Here is a 24,411-nt window from a genome sequence, read left to right as displayed (position 1 = left end):
ACGTTCGCTCCCAAAATTCACCTTTGCCAGGATTTACACCAGCAGGAATAACTGAAGTGGGAATTTGGCAAAAAGACATCAACTGAGCCCCTTTTTGGAAACAAATCCAAGTGGGTTTTTCCCCCCCAAAAAAAAGTTTGGTTTCCCAGCACCAAGGTGCTGCAGCCACATCCCAGTCCCTAAAAAAAAAAGAGGTAATTAATGAACAAAAGGGGAGGAGCAGAATTAAATCCCAAGGCACCCGGGAGGCCGAGCTGGTTTGGAACTGAACGATTAACTAAAAACAAACAAACAAAAAGAAAATAAAACTTCCGAATATAAGTAAAAAAACTGGGATTTGGTGAACCCAGCGAGTCCAAAGGGTTTCTCTTCCATTTCCAGCAACACCTTGTGGGGTCAGAGACACGATTACACTGATAACCAGGAGCCAAAGTTGTGGGGTTTTTATAATAAAACGAAGCAAAGCCAAGTCTAAACCCCCCTGGTTTGGATTTCCTCGTGTCCAGCTGGGATTTTTTGGATCCTGGAGTGCCCCAGATTGTTGGATCCTTGGCTGTGCACGACCCTCACAGGTTTAGTCTGGATCAGTTAAGCTCAGTTTAAGCTGGGCTGTTGAGGTGAGGAGCGGGAAGGAGAATCCTAATCCTGCCTGGAGCTCGTTCCCAGGTGAAATATTCCATGGGATGCCTCGGGAAGAAATCCACGCAGGAATTCCAGACAATTCCCCGCTCTGTGCACTAAGCTGAGCTTAAATGATCCGGGTTTAACCCAAAACCGTGGATGTCTCGGAGCAGGGATGGGTCACTCCCCGAAGATCCACAGGATGTTGACTCCCGACAATCCCAGATTGACACGCCTGGAAAACCCAGAGGGGTGGGAATTACCCCACGGGGCTCTTTAATGGTTTAAACCCCACTAATCAGCTGATTTAAACCCCACTAATAATCTGATTTAAACCCCATTAATCAGCTGATTTAAACCCCATTAATCAGCTGATTTAAACCCCATTAATAATCTGATTTAAACCCCACTAATCAGCTGATTTAAACCCCATTAATCATCTGATTTAAACCCCATTAATAATCTGATTTAAACCCCATTAATAATCTGATTTAAACCCCATTAATCATCTGATTTAAACCCCATTAATAATCTGATTTAAACCCCACTAATCAGCTGATTTAAGACCCATTAATAATCTGATTTAAACCTCATTAATAATCTGATTTAAACCCCACTAATCAGCTGATTTAAACCCCATTAATAATCTGATTTAAACCCCATTAATAATCTGATTTAAACCCCACTAATCAGCTGATTTAAACCCCATTAATAATCTGATTTAAACCCCACTAATCAGCTGATTTAAACCCCATTAATAATCTGATTTAAACCCCATTAATAATCTGATTTAAACCCCATTAATCAGCTGATTTAAACCCCACTAATCAGCTGATTTAAACCCCATTAATAATCTGATTTAAACCCCACTAATCAGCTGATTTAAACCCCATTAATAATCTGATTTAAGCCCCATTAATAATCTGATTTAAGCCCCATTAATAATCTGATTTAAACCCCACTAATCAGCTGATTTAAACCCCATTAATAATCTGATTTAAACCCCGTTAATAATCTGATTTAAGCCCCATTAATAATCTGATTTAAACCCCATTAATAATCTGATTTAAACCCCATTAATAATCTGATTTAAGCCCCATTAATAATCTGATTTAAACCCCATTAATAATCTGATTTAAGCCCCATTAATCAGCTGATTTAAACCCCATTAATCATCTGATTTAAACCCCATTAATAATCTGATTTAAACCCCATTAATAATCTGATTTAAACCCCATTAATAATCTGATTTAAGCCCCATTAATCAGCTGATTTAAACCCCATTAATAATCTGATTTAAGCCCCATTAATAATCTGATTTAAGCCCCATTAATCACCGCCCCCCAACGCGATTTCCCACTTTTTCCCCAGTCCCATCCCACCTTTTCTCCGGGACCTACCCCAGCATCCCGGATTCCTTGGTCTTGATGATGTACAGGAACATGAGCAGGGTGTGGAACATGTTATTCCTGCCCTGGATCCCCCGGGAAAGAGAAGGAATTAAAGACACGGAATTAAAAGGTGGAATTTTGCCGGCTCGGAGCTTCCCCCCGGGAATTCTCGTGGGAAAAACGCCGGGTTTGGGGGCATTAAGGGGTGACAACAGATCAGGGATTGGGGGATTCGGGTTAAAAAAATTTAAATTATATTTAAATTTAAATTTAATTTACAATAAATTGGCAGAAAAATCAGGGATTGGGGGATTTGGGTTAAAAAAATTCTAAATTACGTTTAAAATTTAAATTTCATTTACAATAAATTGGCAGAAAAGCAACAAATCAGGGATTGGGGGACTTGGGTTAAAAAATTCTAAACTACCTTTAAATGTAAATTTAATTTATAATAAATTGGCAGAAAACCAACAAATCAAGGATTGTGGGATTTGGGTTAAAAAATTCTAAATTACATTTAAAATTTAAATTTAATTTACAATAAATTGGCAGAAAACCAACAAATCAGGGATTGGGGGACTTGGGTTAAAAAGTTCTAAATTACATTTAAATTTAAATTTAATTTATAATAAATTGGGAGAAAAGCAACAAATCAGGGATTGGGGGACTTGGGTTAAAAAAAAATGGTAATTTTGCAATAAATTGGAAGAAAACCAAAAGTACATCAGGGACTGGGGATTTGGGTTAAAAAGTTCTAAATTACATTTAAATTTAATTTACGATAAATTGGCAGAAAACCAACAGCACATCAGGGATTGTGGCATTTGAGTTAAAAAATTCTGAATTACATTTAAATTTAAAATTAATTTAAAATGAATTGGCAGAAAAGCAACAAATCAGGGATTGGGGCATTTGGTGTTAAAAAATTCTGAATTACACTTAAAGTTAAAATTAATTTAAAATGAACTGGCAGAAAAACAACAAATCAGGGATTGGGGGACTTGGGTTAAAAAATTCTAAATTACATTTAAAATTTAAATTTAATTTACAATACATTGGCAGAAAAGCAACAAATCAGGGATTGGGGGACTTGGGTTAAAAAAAAATGGTAATTTTGCAATAAATTGGAAGAAAACCAAAAGTACATCAGGGACTGGGGAATACAAGTTAAAAAATTCTGAATTATATTTAAATTTAATTTATGATAAATTGGCAGAAAAGCAACAAATCGGGGATTGGGGCATTTGAGTTAAAAAATTCTGAATTATATTTAAATTTAATTTACAATTAATTGGCAGAAAACCAACAGCACATCAGGGATTGTGGCACTTGAGTTAAAAAATTCTGAATTACATTTAAATTTAAAATTAATTTAAAATGAATTGGCAGAAAAGCAACAAATCAGGGATTGGGGGACTTGGGTTAAAAAAAATGGTAATTTTGTAATAAATTGGAAGAAAACCAAAAGTACATCAGGGACTGGGGAACACAAGTTAAAAAATTCTGAATTATATTTAAATTTAATTTACAATACATTGGCAGAAAAGCAACAAATCAGGGATTGGGGCATTTGGTGTTAAAAAATTCTGAATTACATTTAAATTTAAATTTTATTTATAATAAATTGGCAGAAAACCAACAAATCAGGGATTGGGGGACTTGGGTTAAAAAATTCTAAATTACATTTAAAATTTAAATTTAATTTACGATAAATTGGGAGAAAAGCAACAAATCAGGGATTGGGGGACTTGGGTTAAAAAAAATGGTAATTTTGCAATAAATTGGCAGAAAACCAACAGCACAACAGGGACTGGGGGGGGATCTGGTGGTTAAAAAATTCCAACTTTAACTACAAATAGGCAAAAAAAGCCCAGAGGAGGAAGCCACTCTTAGTCTGCACCTGAACAGATCCCAGAGCCGGGATTAGGCAGGAGGCTTAAACCCCACGCTGGGCTTAGAGCAGGCTGGGCCAGGCTGAGGTGAAGAGTCCAGAAATGGGTTTAGGAGTTCAAACAGCCCGAAGTGGAGGTGGAGAGGATTCCTGGGGGCGGGAGAATCCCATCCCATCCCATCGACTCCATACCTTGGGCAGGCTGTAGACGTGGCACTCGTAGATGAGCTCGTAGTGGGGCGGGTTGATGCTGCTCTGGTAGATGCAGAACAGGTTCTCGTTGGAAGTGTCTGGGAATGACAGTGGGAATGTCAAAGAGGTTCTGGTGTGACCCCAGAGGGATAAGAGAGAGGCTTTCCCCCTCAGGTACCTGGTTTATCCGGGCTCTGGATGAAGTGCTGGGAAGTGAAGGTTTTGCCGTCGGGGTACTTGGGGTGAGGAGGGAGCCTGGAGTCCAGGTAGGTGCAGAACACGTGCATCAGGATCTGGGGAAAGGACCCAAAGCTCGCTGGGACGGCCCCAAAAAGGGAGGGAAGCAGCCCTGCCACCACCCCAGGAGCCGAGCACAGGGGGGATAGGCCGGGCTTGCAACCCTGGCTTAACCCCGGGGCTTAGGAGCAGCCTCGGGCCTAAAGGGCCGAGTTCTGAGTTTGGCTGAGCAGGGGAGGAACCCAAAACCCAACTCTGCCCACACCAAACTCTGGCCCCATTCCCAGGGGGAATTCCCTGTGTTTTTTCCCTTTATTTTTCCCCATTTTCCCTGTTTTTTCCCCCATTTTTCCATGTTTTTCCCTCAGAAGTAGGACTGGATCAAAGCCCTGACTGGGCAGGTGGAGCAGATCCCCCGTGCTGAGGGGGTCCCGTGGATCCCTGATCCCATTCCCAGGGATCCCACTGTGTTCCCAGGGAGCCCCTTTTACCATTTTCCCTGTCTTTTTTCCCCACAATCAGGTTGGCATCAAGGCCCTGAAGTGGTACCGTTTTTCCCCCATTTTTCCATGTTTTTACCTCAGAAGCAGGACCAGATCAAGGTCCTGATTTGGCAGGTGGAGCAGATCCCCTGTGCTGAGGGGTCCCATGGATCCCTGACCCCATTCCCAGGGATCCCCCTGTGTTCCCAGGGAGCTCCTTTTCCCATTTTCCCTGTTTTTTTCCCCCCCACAATCAGGTCAGGATCGAGGCCCTGAAGCAGCCCAAGTTCCATGTCTGGGGATGAATCCTGGAGGAGGATCCCAGTTTCCCCTGCTTCCCGCTGCCACATTCCCAGGGCTCCCTGACACTGTTTTTCTCCAATTTTTCCCTGTTTTTCCCTCAGAAACAGGACTGGATCAAGGCCCTGACTGGGCAGGTGGAGTGAATCCCCCGTGCTGAGGGGTCCCGTGGATCCCTGACCCCATTCCCAGGGATCCCCCTGCGTTCCCAGGGAGCACTTTTTCCCATTTCCCCTGTTTTTCCCCCCACAATCAGGTTGGGATCAAGGCCCTGAAGCTGCCCCGGTGTCACATCCATGTGCTGGGGATGAATCCTGAAGGAGGATCCCAGCTTCCTGGGCTTCCAGCTGCCACATTCCCAGGGCTCCCTGACCCTATTTTTTCCCTGTTTTTCCCTCAGAAGCAGGACTGGATCAAGGCCCTGACTGGGCAGGTGGAGCGGCACCGCTTCCACACCCCAGTGCTTATGGGTCCCATGGATCCCTGACCCCATTCCCAGGGAGCCTGGGATCCCTGACCCCATTCCCAGGGATCCCCCTGCATTCCCAGGGAGCCCCTTTTCCCATTTTCCCATTTCCCCCCCCCCCACAATCAAGTCGGGATCGAGGCCCTGAAGCAGCACCGGTTCCATGTCTGGAAGCTGGGGATGAACCCTCAAGGATCCCAGGGCAGGGTCCCAGTTCCCCTGACATTCCCAGGGCTCCCTGACCCCATTTTTCCCCACTTTCCCTCCTTCAGAGCTCATCCCATCAGTTCCTCTGCCGTTCCCACTTCACCACATTCCCCAAAGCCTCCCTGGCTGCCCCCTCCAAAGCCTCTCCCAAAAAACAAGCAGCTCCAATCCCCCCCTGTCCCGGTGTGTGTGGGATCTCACCGAGGAGTCCGTGGGCAGGTCCGTGTCCCACTTGCGTCCCTTGAAGTCTCCTCCTCCGTTCCATCGGAAGGAGCTCATGCAGCCGCCCTGGGAAAGCTCTGGAAGCAACATTTGGGCGGTTTTTTTGGGATTCAAGGCGGATAAAAGCAGGTCTCAGGCCGGTTTGAAAGGTTTAGGGCACGTTTCTGGTGCATAAATAGGGATAGTTCAACCCATGGAAAGGCTGGGAGGGGATTGGGGCAGGGAGGGAAAATTACAGGGTGGGTTTTAGCTGTGAGGGGGTTTAATCCAGGATTTTTTAATCCAGGATTTTTTAATCTAGCACTTTTTAGTCCAGCATTTTTTAATCCAGGATTTTTTAGTCCAGCACTTTTTAATCCAGGATTTTTTAGTCCAGCACTTTTTAGTCCAGGACTTTTTAGTCCAGGACTTGACATCCTGAGCATGGAGGAAATCATGGAATCATGGAATGACCTGGGTTGGAAGGGGCCTTAAAGATCACCCAGTTCCAACCCCCTGCCATGGGCATTTCCACTGAGTGGGACTTTCCAAGAGCTGGGTGTGGAAGTGTTTGGGATGAGGACAGCACGTCCCTCTGAGCCTTTCCACCAGGGATTCCTGGTTTGGGGGGAGATCCAGGCTGGAAGTGTTTGGGATGAGGACAGTATGTCCCTCTGAGCCTTTCCACCAGGGATTCCTGGTTTGGGATGAGGCCACCACATCCCTCTGAGCCTTTAAAGCCACCAGGGATTCCTGGTTTGGGGGGAAATCCAGGCTGGAAGTGTTTGGGATGAGGACACCACATCCCATCCTTTAAAGTCACCAGGGATTCCTGGTCTGGGGGGAGATCCAGGCTGGAATTTTTGGGGATGAGGACAGCACGTCCCTCTGATCATTTCCACCAGGTATTCCTGGTTTGGGATGAGGCCACCACATCCCTCTGAGCCTTTAAAGCCACCGGGAATTCCTGATCTGGGGGGAAGATCCAGGCTGGAAGTGTTTGGGATGAGCTCCAGGCTGGAAGTGTTTGGGATGAGGACAGTACGTCCCTCTGAGCCTTTAAAGCCACCAGGGATTCCTGGTTTGGGATGAGGACACCACGTCCCTCTGAGCCTTTCCACCAGATATTCCTGATCTGGAGGAAGATCCAGGCTGGAAGTGGATCCACTTCCAAGATCTGGAAGTGCTTGGGATGAGGACAGCACGTCCCTCTGAGCCTTTAAAGCCACCAGGGATTCCTGGTCTGGGGGGAGATCCAGGCTGGAAGTGTTTGGGATGAGGACAGCATGTCCTTCTGAGCCTTTCCACCAGGGATTCCTGGTTTGGGATGAGGCCACCACATCCCTCTGAGCCTTTAAAGCCACCGGGAATTCCTGATCTGGGGGAAGATCCAGGCTGGAAGTGTTTGGGATGAGCTCCAGGCTGGAAGTGTTTGGGATGAGGACACCATGTCCCTCTGAGCCTTTCCACCAGGGATTCCTGATCTGGAGGAAGATCCAGGCTGGAAGTGGATCCACTTCCAAGATCTGGAAGTGCTTGGGATGAGGCCAGCACGTCCCTCTGAGCCTTTAAAGCCACCGGGAATTCCTGATCTGGGGGGAGATCCAGGCTGGAATTTTTTGGGATGAGGCCAGCACATACCTCTGATCCTTTCCACCAGGTATTCCTGGTTTGGGGTGAGATCCAGGTACTGCACCAGGGCGTTGAGGGTGGGGATGAGAGGAGCTTTCACCAGGGCTGCCTGCTTCAGGCTGCTGATGCTGGCCTCTGGAATACAGGGACACCGGGATCACCAGGGAGCTCCTGGAATGTCCTGGGATCACACACCACCCTCCCACACCTATTTAGTCCCAACCAAGTCTCCTCTCCGTCAGGATTTAAAAGCTGCAAGGAAGCAACGGGAATTAGGAGCAGAAAAGAGGGAATGAGAGCGGCGTCCTGGTTTTCCAGAGATGAAGCTCCGTAAGGAACACCCCAAAAAATGGGAATTTCATGGGAATTGCACCACATCAAATGCAGCTCTTGGCTAAGGAGGTGCAAATTTGAAGGAACAGAAGCAGCTCCTTCAAGCTGTGGCTTCAAAACCAAAACTCCATCGGGATTTAAAAATACAGATTTTTGGGAAAGCAGCGGATTGGGAGGAATAATTTGGAAAAGGACACAGGAGTGGAGACAGGGAGGCTTCAAAGGGACACACTGAGGGTTTGCAGCACATTTCCCTTTGAAATGCCTTCTGACATTACCAGGCAGTAATTGATGATCATTGGAGTAAACTTATTATATTTATAATTGTATTCTAGTTTCTGTATTTCATATATTTAGATTTGAAATATATTTCTATATTTCATACATTTAGATATGAAATGCATTTCTATATTTACTACATTTAAATATGAAATGCTTTTAGATATTTCATATATTTAGATATGAAATGCATTTCTATATTTAATATATTTGTATATGAAATACATTTCTATATTTTATATATTTAGATATGAAATGCATTTCGATATTTCATATATTTAGACATCAAATACATTTCTATATTTACTATATTTAAATATGAAATGCTTTTAGATATTTCATATATTTAGATATTAAATGCATTTCAATATTTCATATATTTCTATATTTCATACTTTCTATATTTCATATATTTAGATATGAAATGCATTTCTATATTTACTACATTTAAATATGAAATGCTTTTAGATATTTCATATAATTACATATGAGATGCATCTATATATTTCATGTAATTACATATGAAATACATCTATTTCATGTATTTATATGTTCATATCTTTATAAATGAAACACATTTATATATTAAATATATGTATATATTTCATGCATTTCTATATTTCATACATGTATATATTTAATACATTTATATTTTCATACATGTATATATTTAATACATTTATATTTTCATACATGTATATATTTAATACATTTATATTTTCATACATGTATATATTTCATACATGTATATATTTAATACATGTATATATTTCATACATTTATATATTTAATAAATGTATATATTTCATACATGTATATATTTCATGCATTTATATATTTCATAAATGTATGTATTTAATAAATGTATATATTTCATACATGTATATATTTCATACATGTATATATTTAATACATGTATATATTTCATACATTTATATATAAATTTATAACATCATATAAAAATAATTAAGTAAATTTAGAGGGATAAAAAAGAAAAGGGAAAAAAAAAAAAACCACCAACAAAAAAAGAGACATTTCTGACTTTTCCCCAAGTGTCTGTGTGCCAGCCCCAGCATTCCCAGAAGCCTTATGAGGAACCTTTCCAGGAGATGGAACGAAGGCCACACCAAAATAAGAGCAGAAAAGGGGACAAAAGTGATTAATTTAAGTGAAGTACCACCCGCTCAACATTCCATGAATTCCAGCCCCGGGAATTCCCACCTCCGATCTGCAGCTCGGGGCAGCCCATCCTCCTCAGCTGGGTGCTCACCGACTCCATCTCCTCCACCAGGGGCACCAGGATGGTGTCGTTGATCCACTGGGGGACAAACACAAACCCAGAGTCACTTGATTTCCAGTTAGAATCTATGATCAGGACGGGATCTACATCCGATACCGCACTGATGGAGGCCTTTTCAACCTGAAAGTCCACACCAAGACCTTCAACCATCTTGTCCGGGAGCTGCTTTATGCTGGTGACGCCGCCCTTGTTGCCCACACAGAAGCAGCTCTGCAGCGTTTAACATCCTGCCTTGCTGAGGCTGCTGAGCTCTTTGGGCTGAAGTCAGCTTGAAGAAGACAGAGGTTCTCCATCAACCTGCACCTCAGGAAGTCCCCCATCAAGTCCCCCATCATCCCCACATCACCATTGGCCAATCAGAGCTCAAATCAGCCCAGCAGTTTAATTACCTGGGCAGCCTCATCTCCTCGGACGGTGAGATGGATGGGGAGACATGGATGGAAAACTCCATAAAAGAGTTTGGTGTAATAAACACTTGAAGAAAAGCACCCAGATCAGTGTTTACAGAGCCATAGTGCTGTGTCTGCTCTCTTGGATGGATCCAGTCATGGGTCATCTACCGCCACCACCTGCGACTCCTGGAACGGTTCCATCAACGCTGTCTCCAAACAATCCTAAACATCCACTGGTCAGACTATGTGACCAATCCATCTGTTCTAGAACAAGCAGCTGTCACAAGCATTGAGGCCATGTTGCTGAGAACACAGCTGGGCTGGGCAGGGCACGTCTCCAGGATGAAGGACCAACCACCCCCTCCCTAAGATCGTGCTCTGGGGTGAACTCACCACCGGCTGCCGCAAGAGAGGAGCCCCGAAGAGGAGATACAAGGACTGCCTGAAACAACATCTCAGCCTTGGCCAGATTGATCACCAGAACTGGTCTGCTCTGGCCTCCAACCAGGAGGCCTGGAGACACCCCATCTATAATGCAGCTGTCTCCTTTGAGAACACACGCAGGGTCACCCTCGAGGAGAAAAGGCAACGCAGAAAGAACCGTGTCTTGCAGAATACACCATCTAAGGAGTCTTTCTGCTGTGCCTTTTGCAATCGGATATGTCTGTCTTGTATTGGCCTCATAAGCCACCAGTGTGCCTGTAACAAATGTGGACAGAGCCTTCCCAAATCTTCGTTCACGAAGCCCAGCCATGATGATGATTTCCAACCAACTCATGAACATTCATTATACATAAGCATTACACATTATTAAGTCAGACATTCAACAGATGTTTTTTTCTTAGACCAGAATATTATCTGTAAGTATCCATAACATATTGTCAAGTCAGACATTCAGCAGATGTTTGCTTGTTATCTGTATAAAGTTATAAATTTTTAAGGAAGGTGCTATTATCTAGCTAACTAAACAAAATTCCTTCACTATAAATCTTACACAAGGTAAAAGGGAGGGTAACTTGTTTTATCTCTTTACAGGGGCCCAGTTAAGTTTTAGGATTTGTTTTTCTTTTCTCTCTCCAGGTCATTATTGACCTTACACAATTTTCTTTTAATTAGCCCAAATCATTTTCTCAGTTTATCACAGCTGGGAAAAAGGGGCAACATTCCAAGGCTCATTAATCCATCGGGAAAAGGGCAAAATTCCAGGTCAGAGTGTTAAACAAACCCCGCTGACCCCAGCACAGTCCCAGCTGAACACACCAACACTGGAATCATTTCATTCAATGATCAATCAAGAGCTTAAAGGATCCTTTAACACCCCCTGGAAGGGCAGGAAATCCGATGGGAAGGAGTTGGGAAAACAATTCTCTGCCAGTAAAGCTTTCCTGGACAAAAAGGGGGATTGGGAATCACGGCCCTCCAACCATAAAGATCATTTTTGGGGCCGCTCTGGTGGAGTTTTGGGTCTGCTTTGAGGGCTCCATTCCCTGTCCTGTTCGTTCCAGGAATTCAGGGAGATGCCCAACACTTTGGGTGGGATTTGACAGCCCATCCCAGGCTGAGAATTCCCTACTGCCCTTGTCTTTAAAGCCCTGGGAGGTGGGACTTACATTCCTGAACTTGGCTGTCCAGGAATCCATGTGATCCAGGAGCTGCCTGTTCATCGTCACCCGCGCCCAGACCTGCGGAAACATGGAAAAACTCCTGGAATACCCACATTTTTTAGGGTCTGTGACAATTCCTGCCACTTCCAGAGGAAGGTAGCTAGTTAAACACCGGAGGATTTTCTCCTGCCACAGCTCCAACCCAAACCTTGGCACAAAACTGTGCTTTTCAAAGGCCTGTTTCTCCCTTTGGGGTGCTTTTCCTGCTGGATTTACCTCCTCTGCTGCCTGTTTGGAGCTCAGATCTGCCTCATCCTTGTGTGCTGACGGAGCCTGGGACCTGCAGGCCAGCTGGTACTGGAATTTCCTCAGGATCTGGGCGTGGTCTGCCATGGAGCGGCTGTAATTCCAGAAGGTTGGGCTGCTGGAAGGGGAGCTGGAGTCGGAGCTCCCTGGAATGAGTCAATCATTAAGGTCACACACAAGCATTGCCAATTAATCCTGGAAGCGACAGCACAGGCACAAGTCAGAGTGAAGGGATACACTGGAGTCACTCTGCAGAAACACTGGAGTCAGCCTTGGATGGATTGGCCCTATCCAGGGAAAAAACTGCCTGGAGGGAGTTCATTCCCTTTTATTTTTATCTTGATTGTCCCTATCCAGGGTAAAAACTGCCTGGAGGGAGTTCATTCCCTTTATCCTTGTCTGGATTGTCCCCATCCAGGGTAAAAACTGCCTGGAGGGAGTTCATTCCCTTTATCCTTGTCTGGATTGTCCATACCCAGGACAAAACCTGCCTGGAGGGAGTTCATCCCCTTTCTCCTTGTCTGGATTGTCCCTATCCAGGACAAAAACTGCCTGGAGGGAGTTCATTCCCTTTCTCCTTGTCTGGATTGTCCCTATCCAGGACAAAAACTGCCTGGAGGGAGTTCATTCCCTTTATCCTTGTCTGGATTGTCCCTATCCAGGGTAAAAACTGCCTGGAGGGAGTTCATTCCCTTTATCCTTGTCTGGATTGTCCCTATCCAGGACAAAACCTGCCTGGAGGGAGTTCATCCCCTTTATCCCTGTCTTGGTTGTCCCTATCCAGGACAAAAACTGCCTGGAGGGAGTTCATTCCCTTTATCCTTGTCTGGATTGTCCCTATCCAGGACAAAAACTGCCTGGGGGTTGTTCATCCCCTTTATCCCTGTCTTGGTTGTTCCTACCCAAGACAAAAACTGCCTGGAGATAGTTTATACCCTTTTATCCTTATCTGGATTGTCCCTATCCAGGGTAAAAACTGCCTGGGACTTGTTCATTCCCTTTATCCTTGTCTGGATTGTCCCTATCCAGGACAAAACGTGCCTGGAGGGAGTTCATCCCCTTTATCCTCGTCTTGGTTGTTCCTATCCAAGACAAAAACTGCCTGGAGAGAGTTTATGTCCTTTTCTCCTTATATGGATTGTCCCTATCCAGGGTAAAAACTGCCTGAAGGGAGTTCATCCCCTTTATCCTTGTCTGGATTGTCCCTATCCAGGGTAAAAACTGCCTAGAGGGAGTTCATTCCCTTTATCTTTGTCTTGATTGTCCCTATCCAGGGTAAAAACTGCCTGGGACTTGTTCATCCCCTTTATCCTTGTCTGGATTGTCCCCATCCAGGGTAAAAACTGCCTGGGACTTGTTCATTCCCTTTATCCTTGTCTGGATTGTCCCTATCCAGGACAAAACCTGCCTGGAGGGAGTTCATCCCCTTTATCCTCGTCTTGGTTGTTCCTATCCAAGACAAAACCTGCCTGGAGGGAGTTCATCCCCTTTATCCTTGTCTGGATTGTCCATACCCAGGACAAAACCTGCCTGGAGGGAGTTCATTCCCTTTATCCCTGTCTTGGTTGTTCCTATCCAAGACAAAAACTGCCTGGAGAGAGTTTATATCCTTTTCTCCTTATCTGGATTGTCCCTATCCAGGACAAAAACTGCCTGGAGGGAGTTCATTCCCTTTTATTTTTGTCTTGATTGTCCCCATCCAAACTGCCTGGGGGTTGTTCATCCCCTTTATCCTTGTCTGGATTGTCCCTATCCAGGACAAAAACCACCTGGAGGGAGTTCATTCCCTTTATCCTTGTCTGGATTGTCCCTATCCAGGACAAAAACTGCCTGGAGGGAGTTCATCCCCTTTATCCTTGTCTGGATTGTCCCTATCCAGGGTAAAAACTGCCTGGAGTTCATTCCCTTTAACCTTGTCTGGATTGTCCCTATCCAGGACAAAAACTGCCTGGAGGGAGTTCATCCCCTTGATCCTTATCTTGATTATCCCTATCCAGGATAAAAACTGCCTGGATTCACCCCCTCTGTCTGGAACCACCCCCACAAAACCCCCCTCTCATCGAGGTGATCATCTTATCACCGCCAGCACTGCTACAGAGACCACGGATCATCTCACATTCCAAGCTTAGATCCAACCCAAAGGAATAATCTGGAGGAAAGCTGAAGCTCCCAAGCCATGGAGATGTGCAGAAACCCTGGTGTTCCCCCATTCCTCACAGACTAACCTGTTGAGCAGTTTGCCAAGCTCCCAGGGATTCCCACAAACGCTCTGTTTGCTGGAATTTCCCTCTCCCACTCCCGAATAAAACCGACACCTTCCCATTCCCAAGCCGTTCCCACAAAATCCCGGGCACTTACCCAGCTGGACTCTGTGCTGTTTCTCCTCCTCGTTCCTCAGGAAGGTGTCCAGGGATTTGACATCAGTGATGTAGTCATCCTTGTGGGTGTTGTTGTTGTACAGGATGGGGGAGAACCGGTAGTGGGACCTCATCCCGCCGCCGTCCGCCGCTCCCGGGGAATAGGGGGATCCGTTGGGAGAGTGGCTGAAGCTGGAAACCTTGGGGGGGGGGAGAGAAAAAAAACCCCCAATCCTGCTGGGATTGTTTTTGTTTTCCTGATGCCTTAAGACTCTTTCAGTTTTTTGGGGTTTTCTAATTTTTATAAGCTTTACAAGTAGTTATACAAGTAGATTTTAGGAGCAGCAGCCCTTATTCCTCCACCCTTTAGCACGGTAGTTTACACATTCCTCTGCCCCTGCATGCCCCATTCCATGCTCCCATATCAATATTCCCTGAATTCCAGCAGAAGATGTTTAGTCTCTCTTTAAGAGGAGGCCCTTTTGTTTAAGGACATTTGTGCCTTGGCCTGAACCACAAAAGTACAGTCAAGAACTGGGTGACCCTGTACCCCTTTTGTGCTCTGAAGATGATGACGATGATGAAGAAAAGCCCCCAGCCCCAATTCCAAGGGGGTGGGACATGGGTGGGCCAAAGCCACGGGGTGGAAGCACTTGGGATTGGACAGACAATATTATAAATTGTAACACCTGTGTCTTGTGATCTTATGCCCGGGCACAAATTAAACCTTTTTCTTATCTCATCCTCGATTAAATTGGAGGGTTTTTTTTTCCTCAGCTCCTGCAGGCAACATTCCCAAGGATCAGGCTCATCAGGGGATGATGTTCACACAGATCCACAGATCCACAGAATGGTTTGGTTGGAAGGGACCTTAAAGATCATCTTGTTCCAACCCCCCCCCATGCTACCTAAAACTCAAGTTATCTCCCGAAAACCAAAGCAAGGGAAACTTATCCAATTTTATTTTAGAAGTAGGAAGGAGCGTCCTGCATCCCTGGGATGTTCTGGATGGAAACTGCTCAAATAACTTCACAAAGAATTATTGAATTTCTGCTGTTTCAGCTCGGCACACAAAATGTGCCTCCCAGGATACAGCTCTGGGGCAGGAATTTCATCCTTATGTTGTTGGGGTCTGTCCTGGTTAGAACAGCTGGGCCCAGTTCATCACTGGATGGGTGTAGCCCAAAACTGGGTATTCTAGAGCCTTCCATGCCATTGCCCAGAAGCTGTTGTCAATAGACTATTTGCACCCTCTGCCCAGAGCAGCCCTGACTCCTCAGGCTACAAACTGGATGTTAAGAGGCCTGTGAGACAGGAGAGTGTTTTCGTCCTCACGCCCATTGAGGAACCCCCCACCCTGAGGGAGGTACTGAGCATTCCTGCCTGAACTGGAGGACAGATAATCTTGGAGTCTTGGGACTTTCTTAACCACTTGAGGGATCCAGAGGGAGACTGCAGATCACCGCTCTCAGCCAGACTGCAACCACCACTCTTGACTGGACTGCAACCACCACTCTTGACTGGACTGCAACCACCACTCTTGACTGGACTGCAACCACCACTCTTGACTGGACTGCAACCACCACTCTTGACTGGACTGCAACCACCACTCTTGACTGGACTGCAACCACCACTCTTCAGCCAGACTGCAACCACCACTCTTCAACCAGACTGCAACCACCACTCTTGACTGGACTGCAACCACCACTCTTCAACCAGACTGCAACCACCACTCTTGACCAGACTGCAACCACCACTCTTCAACCAGACTGCAACCATCACTCTCGACCAGACTGCAACCATCACTCTTCAACCAGACTGCAACCACCACTCTTCAACCAGACTGCAACCATCACTCTCGACCAGACTGCACCACCACTCTCACCAACAGGTTTTTCCCTCTCCCTTTACTTTGGACTCAGGGGGCCCAAAGAACACCACTCTGTTCCTGCCCCAGGGTGCTGGGTTATACATTTGGGCTTTGTGGGTTAAACCCAACTGTTTGTCTGTATAATCGTACTTACTGTATTATTTTATGAAATTGTTATTCTGACTTATAATCTCTGTTTTGAGCTGAGTTCATTTCCCCTCCTGGTTCACCTTTAAACCAGCACAGGGCCTTACCTTGCCGTAGGTGCTGCCGGGGGAGTAGGAGACGGAGCCGGCGTGGGAAGGGCTGGCCAAGGCCTGGAGCTGGGGGCTGAATCCACTCACACATCCCGAGGAGAACTTGGGGCTGGCGCTGGGGGAGCGGGAGGGGCTGTAGCTGAGCACACACTGCCCCTGGATCGGGGGGGACGGCGGCAGGGACAGCACCCGCTTGGCTGATGGATCCCGAGGGGGGGTGACCTGCACGGCTGGGGGGGACAGAGGGGTCAGCCCAGACCCTCCTCCCTCTGAGCACACACAGCACTCCCCAGGGATGGAGGGGTGGCACGAGGGACACCAAAGGAAGGCCCTGGAGGGGCTGGAGCAGGGGCAGAGAAGAGCAGCGAGGCTGGGGAAGGGACTGGAGCCCAAGTGCTGGGAGGAGAGGCTGAGGGAGCTGGGGGGGCTCAGCCTGGAGAGGAGGAGGCTCAGGGGAGACCTCCTCACTCTCTGCAACTCCCTGCCAGGAGGGGGGAGCCGGGGGGGGGTTGGGCTCTTTTCCCAGGCAACCATCAGCAAGACAAGAGGGCTCGGTCTTCAGCTGTGCCAGGGGAGGTTTAGGTTGGATATCAGGAAGAATTTCTTTGCAGAGAGGGTGCTCAGCCATTGGAATGGGCTGCCCAGGGAAGTGGGGGATTCTCCGTCCCTGGAGGTGTTTAAGGACAGACTGGATGTGGCATCAGTGCCATGGGCTGGGAACCACGGCGGGGTTGGATCAAGGGTTGGGCTGGATGAGCTCGGAGGTCCCTTCTAACCCAGCTGATTCTGGGATTCTGTGATGAAATCTAAAATCATGGAATATTTTCAGCTGGAAGGGACCCACCAGGACCACCAAGCCCAACTCCTGTCCCTGCACAGGACACCCAAAACCCCCAGTTCAGTTCACAGCCCAGGTCAGAGGAGGGAATCTAAAATCAGGGAATATTTGAGATGAGGTGATCTAAAATCAGGGAATATTTGGAGAGGAGGTGATCTAAAATCAGGGAATATTTGAGAGGAGGGGATCTAAAATCAGGGAATATTTGCACATGAGGTGATCTAAATCAAGGAATATTTGGAGAGGAGTCAATCTAAAATCAGGGAATATTTGGAGAGGAGTGATCTAAAATCAGGGAATATTTGAGAGGAGGTGATCTAAAATCAGGGAATATTTGGAGATGAGGGGATCTAAAATCAGGGAATATTTGGACATGAGGTGATCTAAAATCAGGGAATATTTGAGAGGAGGTGATCTAAAATCAGGGAATATTTGGAGAGGAGTCAATCTAAAATCAGGGAATATTTGGACATGAGGTGATCTAAAATCAGGGAATATTTGGAGATGAGGGGATCTAAAATCAGGGAATATTTGAGATGAGGTGATCTAAAATCAGGGAATATTTTGAGATGAGGAGGTCTAAAATCAGGGAATATTTGGAGAGGAGGTGATCTAAAATCAGGGAATATTTGAGAGGAGGTGATCTAAAATCAGGGAATATTTGGAGAGGAGTCAATCTAAAATCAGGGAATATTTGGAGAGGAGGTGATCTAAAATCAGGGAATATTTGAAAGGAGGTGATCTAAAATCAGGGAATATTTGGAGATGAGGGGATCTAAAATCAGGGAATATTTGGAGATGAGGTGATCTAAAATCAGGGAATACTTGGAGATGAGATCTAAAATCAGGGAATATTTTGACATGAGGTGATCTCAAATCAGGGAACATTTTGAGCCAGAAGGGACCCACTGGGAGCACCCAGCCCAACCCCTGCCCCTGCACAGACCCCCCAAACCCCAGTTCAGTCCCAGTTCCACTGAGCTCCCTCAGAACTGACCTCACTCCAGGCCCTGCTGCAGGGACAGGACCCTCCCCAAACCCCCCAAAAAGCCCCCAAACCCCCCCAAAAAGCCCTAAAATCCCAGCCTGAAGCCCTGGTTGTGCCGCTGCCCCACCTGCCCTGCGCAGCCAGCCCAGGACCTGCGGGCTGGGGGTCCCGCCCGGCCCCGCCGGCGCCGCCGCCGAGGTGAAGTAGCGCCAGAAATCGAAGAGGGCGTTGAGGCTGAACAGCGAGGCCAAGGCGAACTCTGCCAACAGACACAGCCAAAAAGCACGTTTTTGGGACAGAAACGGGCCCGGGGTGGGGAAAAAAGGGCAAGGACTTGGGCAGCTCCTTAGGAGAGAACCACAGGAGAGCGTGGCCCTCGCCGGGCTGAGCTTCGCTGGGGTGGGCTCGGGATAACTGAGGGGGGTTAAGATCTAACTCAGGTATTTTAAGACTTAATTTGGATATTTTAAAATTTAATTTAGGTATTTTAAGATCTAACACAGGTATTTTAGGATTTAACGTAATATTTTTGAGATTCAACTTAGCTATTTTAAGATTTAACTTAGGTACTTTAAGATTTAATTTAGACATTTTGAGATTCAACTTGGGTATTTTAAGATTTATTTTAGGTATTTTAAGATTCAATTTGGATATTTTAAGATTTATTTTAGGTATTTTAAGATTCAATTTGGATATTTTAAGATTTATTTTAGGTATTTTAAGATTCAATTTGGATATTTTAAGATTTATTTTAGGTATTTTAAGATTCAATTTGGATATTTTAAGATTTATTTTAGGTATTTTAAGATTCAATTTGGATATTTTAAGATTTATTTTAGGTATTTTAAGATTCAATTTAGGTATTTTAAGATTCAATTTGGATATTTTAAGATTTATTTTAGGTATTTTAAGATTCAATTTGGATATTTTAAGATTTAATTTAGGTATTTTAAGATTTAATTTAGGTATTTTAAGATTTAACTCCGGTATTTTAAGATTTAACTCCGGTATTTTAAGATTTAACTCAGGTATTTCAAGATTTTATTTAGGTATCCTAAGATCTAACTCAGCTGTTTTAAGGTTTAACTCAGGTATTTTAAGATTTAATGTAATATTTTAAGATTTACCTCAGGTATTTTAAGATTTTATTTAGATATTTTAAGATTCAATTCAGCTATTTTAAGATTTAACTTAGATATTTTAAGATTTAATAAATAATAATAATTATTTAATAAATAATTAAGATTTAATTTAGATATTTTAAGATTTAGTGTAATATTTTAAGATTTAACTTAGGTACTTTAAGATTTAATTTAAATAAAATATTTAAATTTAATTAATTTAATTTAAATTAATTCAATGAATTAAATAATAAATTAAATAATAATAAATTAAATAATAATAAATTAAATAATTAGATTAATTAAATTAATTTAATTTAAATTAATTAAACTTAATTTAAATATTTTAAGATTTAAGTATTTAAAAATTAATTTAAACATTTTAAGACTTTAAACTTAAACACTTTAAGCTTTAACTTAGATCTTTTAAGGTTCAACCCAGGTATTTGAAGATTTAATTTTAGATAAACATTTTAAGATTATTTTCCCAGCAGGAGATCTCATGAGTCTGTGATTCCTTCTCATCCTGTTGGACACATCCCAAAGTCTCCTCTCTGAATGTCACACCCACACCAGTCAAACTCGACCTCCAAACCCTTCATCCACACCTTAAAACACATTTAATGCACCAAAGTAGTTCTTTTATGATGGAAAAAAGTGGTTAAAACTCCTTCTCTGCCGTTAAAAAGGATGAAATTCCGGTGGTTTTGAAGGGGGGCACGGAAAGTTTGGGTTTAACAGAAATGACAGAAATGTAAATATATATATATATAGCTGTTTTTAGTTTGTACAGTATATTTATTTGTGTAAATAAATGTTTTTTTTCTTCCCCTTCCCCTAGAGAAGCCTGAAAGTTTCTCTCCAGTGTCGAGATAAAATTGTGGGAAGGGGTGGGGGGGGGAAAAGCCTGAAAATTGGATTTTTAGATTTCTAAATGTGGCTCAAACTGCCACAGTTTTTAAAAAGGGAAGAAAAAAAACTTTCCAAAGGCCCTCCCAGGAAAGAAGATGAGTGGGAAAAAAGCCTGGAACGCGGCAGGGACTCACCAATGTACCACAGAGGGAAGCAGCTGATGTTGTAATAGGTGCTCAGGAGCTTCCCAGTCCTGCAAGGAAGGACAAGAAGCGGGAATTCAGCAGGAATTCAGCGGGAATTCAGCGGGAATTCAGCGGGAATTCAGCGGGAATTCAGCGGGAATTCAGCGGGAATTCAGCGGGAATTCAGCGGGAATTCAGCGGGAATTCCAGGCAGGGGGTGTTTGCCAGCCAAAGGAACTCACATTTCCGTGTAGATGAGCCCGGCCAGGGAGATGTTGAGGAGCCCCCAGGCCAGCACCACCTTCCTGGACTCGGCCTGTTTCCTCAGCCTCACGGCCAGCTCCAGCACCGACGTGTCCGGGCTCTTGTTTGGAGTCATCTCCTGCGGGAACGGGGAGAGAAAACACAAAATACAGGGGATTTTATTGGCAGGGAGATGCAGCTCAGCCTCACTTTGGGGTAATAATAACTTTGAGAGGAGGAGGGGAAGCTCCTCCAGCACGGGGAGGAAAGGCCTGGCTCAGTTCTGTAGGGTTTTTATTGGCAATTCCCACTTATTTCTGGATTTTCTGGAATAGGAAACCCGCCGGTTTTGTTTTCTCCTCTACGCCCAGTTATACTTTCTGTGAGGGAAATAACCCTGGCACAGGCAGGGAGCCCCCACAGCTCCCCCCACACCTCATTTCTACCCCTTCCCAAATCTCTTCTCTCTCCCCACCCCTCTCATATTTCCCCTCTCCCCAAACCTCAATTCTCCCCCTCTCCAAACCCCTCCTCCCCCAGCAAGTCTTCCTCCTCCCTCTCCCCAAACCTCTGCACTTCTCCGTCCCCAAAACTCTCCTCTCCCTCCCCAAACCTCTTCCCCTCCCCAGTCTCATTTCTCCCCTCTCCCCAAACCCCACATTTCCCCTCCCCAAACCTCTCCCTTCTCCCCTCCCCAAACCTCATTTCTCCCCTCTCCCCAAACCCCACACTTCCTCTCCCCAACCTCATTTCTCCCCCCTCCAAATCTCTCCTCTCTCCATCCCCAAACCTCATTTTTCCCTTTTCCCAACCTCCCCTCTCCCCAAACCCCACATCTCTCCAATCCCCCTCCCCAAACTTCACCATCCCCCTCCCCAAATATCAATTCCCCCTTCCCCAAATCTCCCTTCTCCCCCTCCTCAAACCTTCCCTTTCCCCCTCTCAACCTCCCCTTTTCCCCTTCCCAAACCTTACCTCTCCCCTTCTCCAAACCTCCCCCTCCCCAATCTCCCCTTCTCCCCCTCCCCAAATCCCCCCTCTCCCCTTCCAAAACCCCCCCTCTCCCCCTCCCCAGATCTCACCTCTCCCCCTTCCCCAAACCTTGTTTTTCCCCATCCCCAAACCTCTCCCCACCTCAAACCTCTGCACTTCCCCTCCCCAAATCTCCCCTCCCTCTCCCAAAACTTCCCCCCCAAACCTTCCCTCTCTCCCTCCCCAAAAACCCCAAACCTCCCCTTTCCCCTCAAACCTCCCTTCTTCCTCTCCTCTCCTCTCCCCAGTCCCCATTCCCACCTCACCATTCCCATTCCCCTCCCCGCTCTCTCCTCTCTCCATTCCCATTCCCACCTCATTCCCATTCCCCTCCGCTCTCTCCTCTCCTCAATCCCCATTCCCCTCTCTCCCATTCCCAACTCACCATTCCCATTCCCCTCCCTCCCCGCTCGCCTCCGCTCCCCGGCTCACCTCCACCACTCCCATCCCCATTCCCACCTCAACATTCCCATCCCACTTCCCACATCACCAGCCCCATTCCCACCGCACCAGTCCAGTTCCCCTTCCCGCTCGCTCCTCTCTCCATTCCCATTCCCCGCCGCTCGCTCCTCTCTCCATTCCCATTCCCCCCTCTCCCATTCCAAACTCACCATTCCCCATTCTCTCCTCTCCACAACCACCACATTCCCAGTCCCACCTAACAATTCTCGTTCCCCTCCCCGCTCTCTCCTCTCTCCATTCCCAGTCCCATCCGCTCTCGCCTCCCCATTCCCCAACAACATAAAAACATTCCATGACACCTCACCATTCCCATTCCCCTCCCCCGCTCTCGCCCCCCCCCCCCCCCCCCTCCTCTCTCCATTCCCACTCCCCTCCGCTCTCTCCTCTCCCCAACCACCACATTCCCATTCCCGTCTCACCGTTCCCATTCCCGTCTCACCGTTCCCATTCCCGTCTCACCGTTCCCATTCCCGTCTCACCGTTCCCATTCCCGTCTCACCGTTCCCGCTCCCCTCACGCCGCCGCTGCCCCTCGGCGCTCTCTGCGCCTGCGCGGGCGCTCGCGTTACGTCACGGGCCGCGCCGCGCGCCGGAGGGGGCGGGGCCGAGCGGGGCCGTGGGGGCGCTCGCGCGCCGGTTTTGGGCGGGAAGCGCTGAGGGGGCCGCCATGTTGGGGGGGGGCGGATGAGGAGGGGTCCCCTCACACGGACACGCTCTGTTCAGTTATTTTATCGAGTTATCTTTATTGATAAATTGATTCGTTACGTGAAGGAGTAACGCCTGTCTGTTTGCGCGCTGTGCAGGTGTAACTTCATCGTTCTGCGTGGGTGTAACCTCGTGTTTCTGTACAAGCACAACTTCGACTTTCTGTACAACCACAGCTTCATATTTATGTACAAGTGTAACCATATATCTGTACAAGCACAACCTCAAATTCTGTACAAGTGGAAATGTATTTCTATACAAGCACAAGCTCATATTTCTGCACAAGCATAGCTTCACATTTCTGTACAGGTGTAACTTCATATTTCACCACAAGAACAACCTCATGTTTCTGTGCCAAGTTAACTTCAGGATTTTTGTACAACCACAACTACTTCTTTCTGTACAGCTGTAAATTCATATTTCTGTATAAGCACAATCTCATATTTCTGTGCGGGCGCAACTTTGTATTTCTATACAAGCTGTAAGTTCCTATTTCTGCACAATCACAACTTCAATTTTATGTACAGGTGTAACTTCATCTTTCTGTACAAACACAACCTCATCTTTCTGCACAACCATAACCTCACATTTCTGTACAGCTGTAACTTCATATTTCGCCACAAACACAACCTCATGTTTCTGTGCCAATGTAACTTCAGATTTTTGTACAACCACGACTTCTTATTTCTGTACGGCTGTAAAGTCATATTTTTTGTACAAGCACAACCTCATATTCCTGTACTAGTATAACTTCAGATTTCTGCACAAGTGTAACTTATTTCTGCACGAGCACAACTTCCAATTGCTGTACAGGTGTAACTTCATATTTCTGTAAAAGCACAATTTCATACTTCTTGGGGGTGTGACTTTGTATTTCTGTACAAACACAACTTCCTATTTCTGTACGAGCATAAACTTTATCTATTATCTGTACAGGTGTAACTTTATATTTCTGTACAGGTGTAACTTCACATTTATGCTCCCACCTCGGGGACATTTCCATGTGATATTGTCCTTTTCGGGCAAGAAAAACAGGGGGTTTTTCCCACAAGTGGGAAAAGTTGGGAAGCAGCAAAGTGAGAGGAGCTGGATGGAGGAGCCAGACCTGGGGCGTGTTGAGCTGAGAGGGCTAAAAAGCTCCCGCAGGGAGGGAAAAATCCTACAGGACAAGGGGCGGCTGCTTCCCAAAAGAAAGAATTTTCCGGGATATTCTCATTTTCCAGGACATCCCGCACATTTCTTAATTTTTTTTTTCCCATTCTGCTTCAGGTTTGTGCAGATACAGGAACATCCAAGTTGTCTGAGCGTGCCGGTGGGATGTGTTAGTCCTTTATAAAAAAATCATGGAATCCCAGGATGGTTTGGGTGGGAAGGGACCTTAAAAGCCCATCCTGTTCCAACCCTGACACTTCCCAATCTCCCAGGTTGCTCCAACCTGGCCTTGGACACTTCCAGGGATGGCATAGCCACAGCTTCTCTGGGCAAACCCTGTGCCAGGGCCTCCCCAAAAGCTGGTTATTGGAAAACATTCAGTGATAAATAACAGAGTTGGAGAAGGGGGCAGATAAATTTAAAAAGGAGGAGACCTGATTTGGTAGATCCACGTTTGTGGGTGATTTAATTTGGTTGGAAAGTCTCTTGGCTTTGACTCATTTCCTGAGGAAGAGG

The 24,411-nt window shown here is 45.7% G+C and overlaps 1 protein-coding gene across 3 annotated transcripts; it reads right to left on the bottom strand.

Moving 5' to 3' along the window:
- Nucleotides 1-551: 551 nt before the first annotated feature.
- Nucleotides 552-22,580, bottom strand: TMEM209 (transmembrane protein 209). 3 transcript variants are annotated; one of them, XM_039390524.1, is made up of 15 exons: nucleotides 22,539-22,580; nucleotides 20,545-20,684; nucleotides 20,312-20,370; nucleotides 18,272-18,403; nucleotides 16,316-16,548; nucleotides 14,193-14,391; nucleotides 11,805-11,980; nucleotides 11,535-11,606; nucleotides 9,454-9,550; nucleotides 7,630-7,755; nucleotides 5,989-6,086; nucleotides 4,274-4,388; nucleotides 4,096-4,193; nucleotides 2,022-2,095; nucleotides 552-856 (listed from the first exon to the last, which is right to left on the bottom strand). In XM_039390524.1, exons 2-15 carry the CDS (start codon nucleotides 20,679-20,681, stop codon nucleotides 802-804), a joined length of 1,671 nt encoding a protein of 556 aa, XP_039246458.1. In that variant the 5' UTR covers nucleotides 20,682-20,684; nucleotides 22,539-22,580; the 3' UTR covers nucleotides 552-801. The 3 variants fall into 3 exon arrangements, with proteins under 3 accessions (XP_039246458.1, XP_039246456.1, XP_039246457.1); XM_039390522.1 differs by having other exon boundaries at nucleotides 22,519-22,577; XM_039390523.1 differs by lacking the exon at nucleotides 22,539-22,580 and adding an exon at nucleotides 22,441-22,485 and having other exon boundaries at nucleotides 20,545-20,686.
- Between the last annotated feature and the right edge of the window lie 1,831 nt (nucleotides 22,581-24,411).

The sequence above is a fragment of the Pipra filicauda genome, unplaced genomic scaffold, assembly GCF_003945595.2.
Source record: "Pipra filicauda isolate LSUMZ 115617 unplaced genomic scaffold, ASM394559v2 scaffold834_size77642_pilon, whole genome shotgun sequence".
NCBI classification, from domain to species: domain Eukaryota; kingdom Metazoa; phylum Chordata; class Aves; order Passeriformes; family Pipridae; genus Pipra; species Pipra filicauda.
This window is presented reverse-complemented; position numbering and strand designations above follow the sequence as displayed.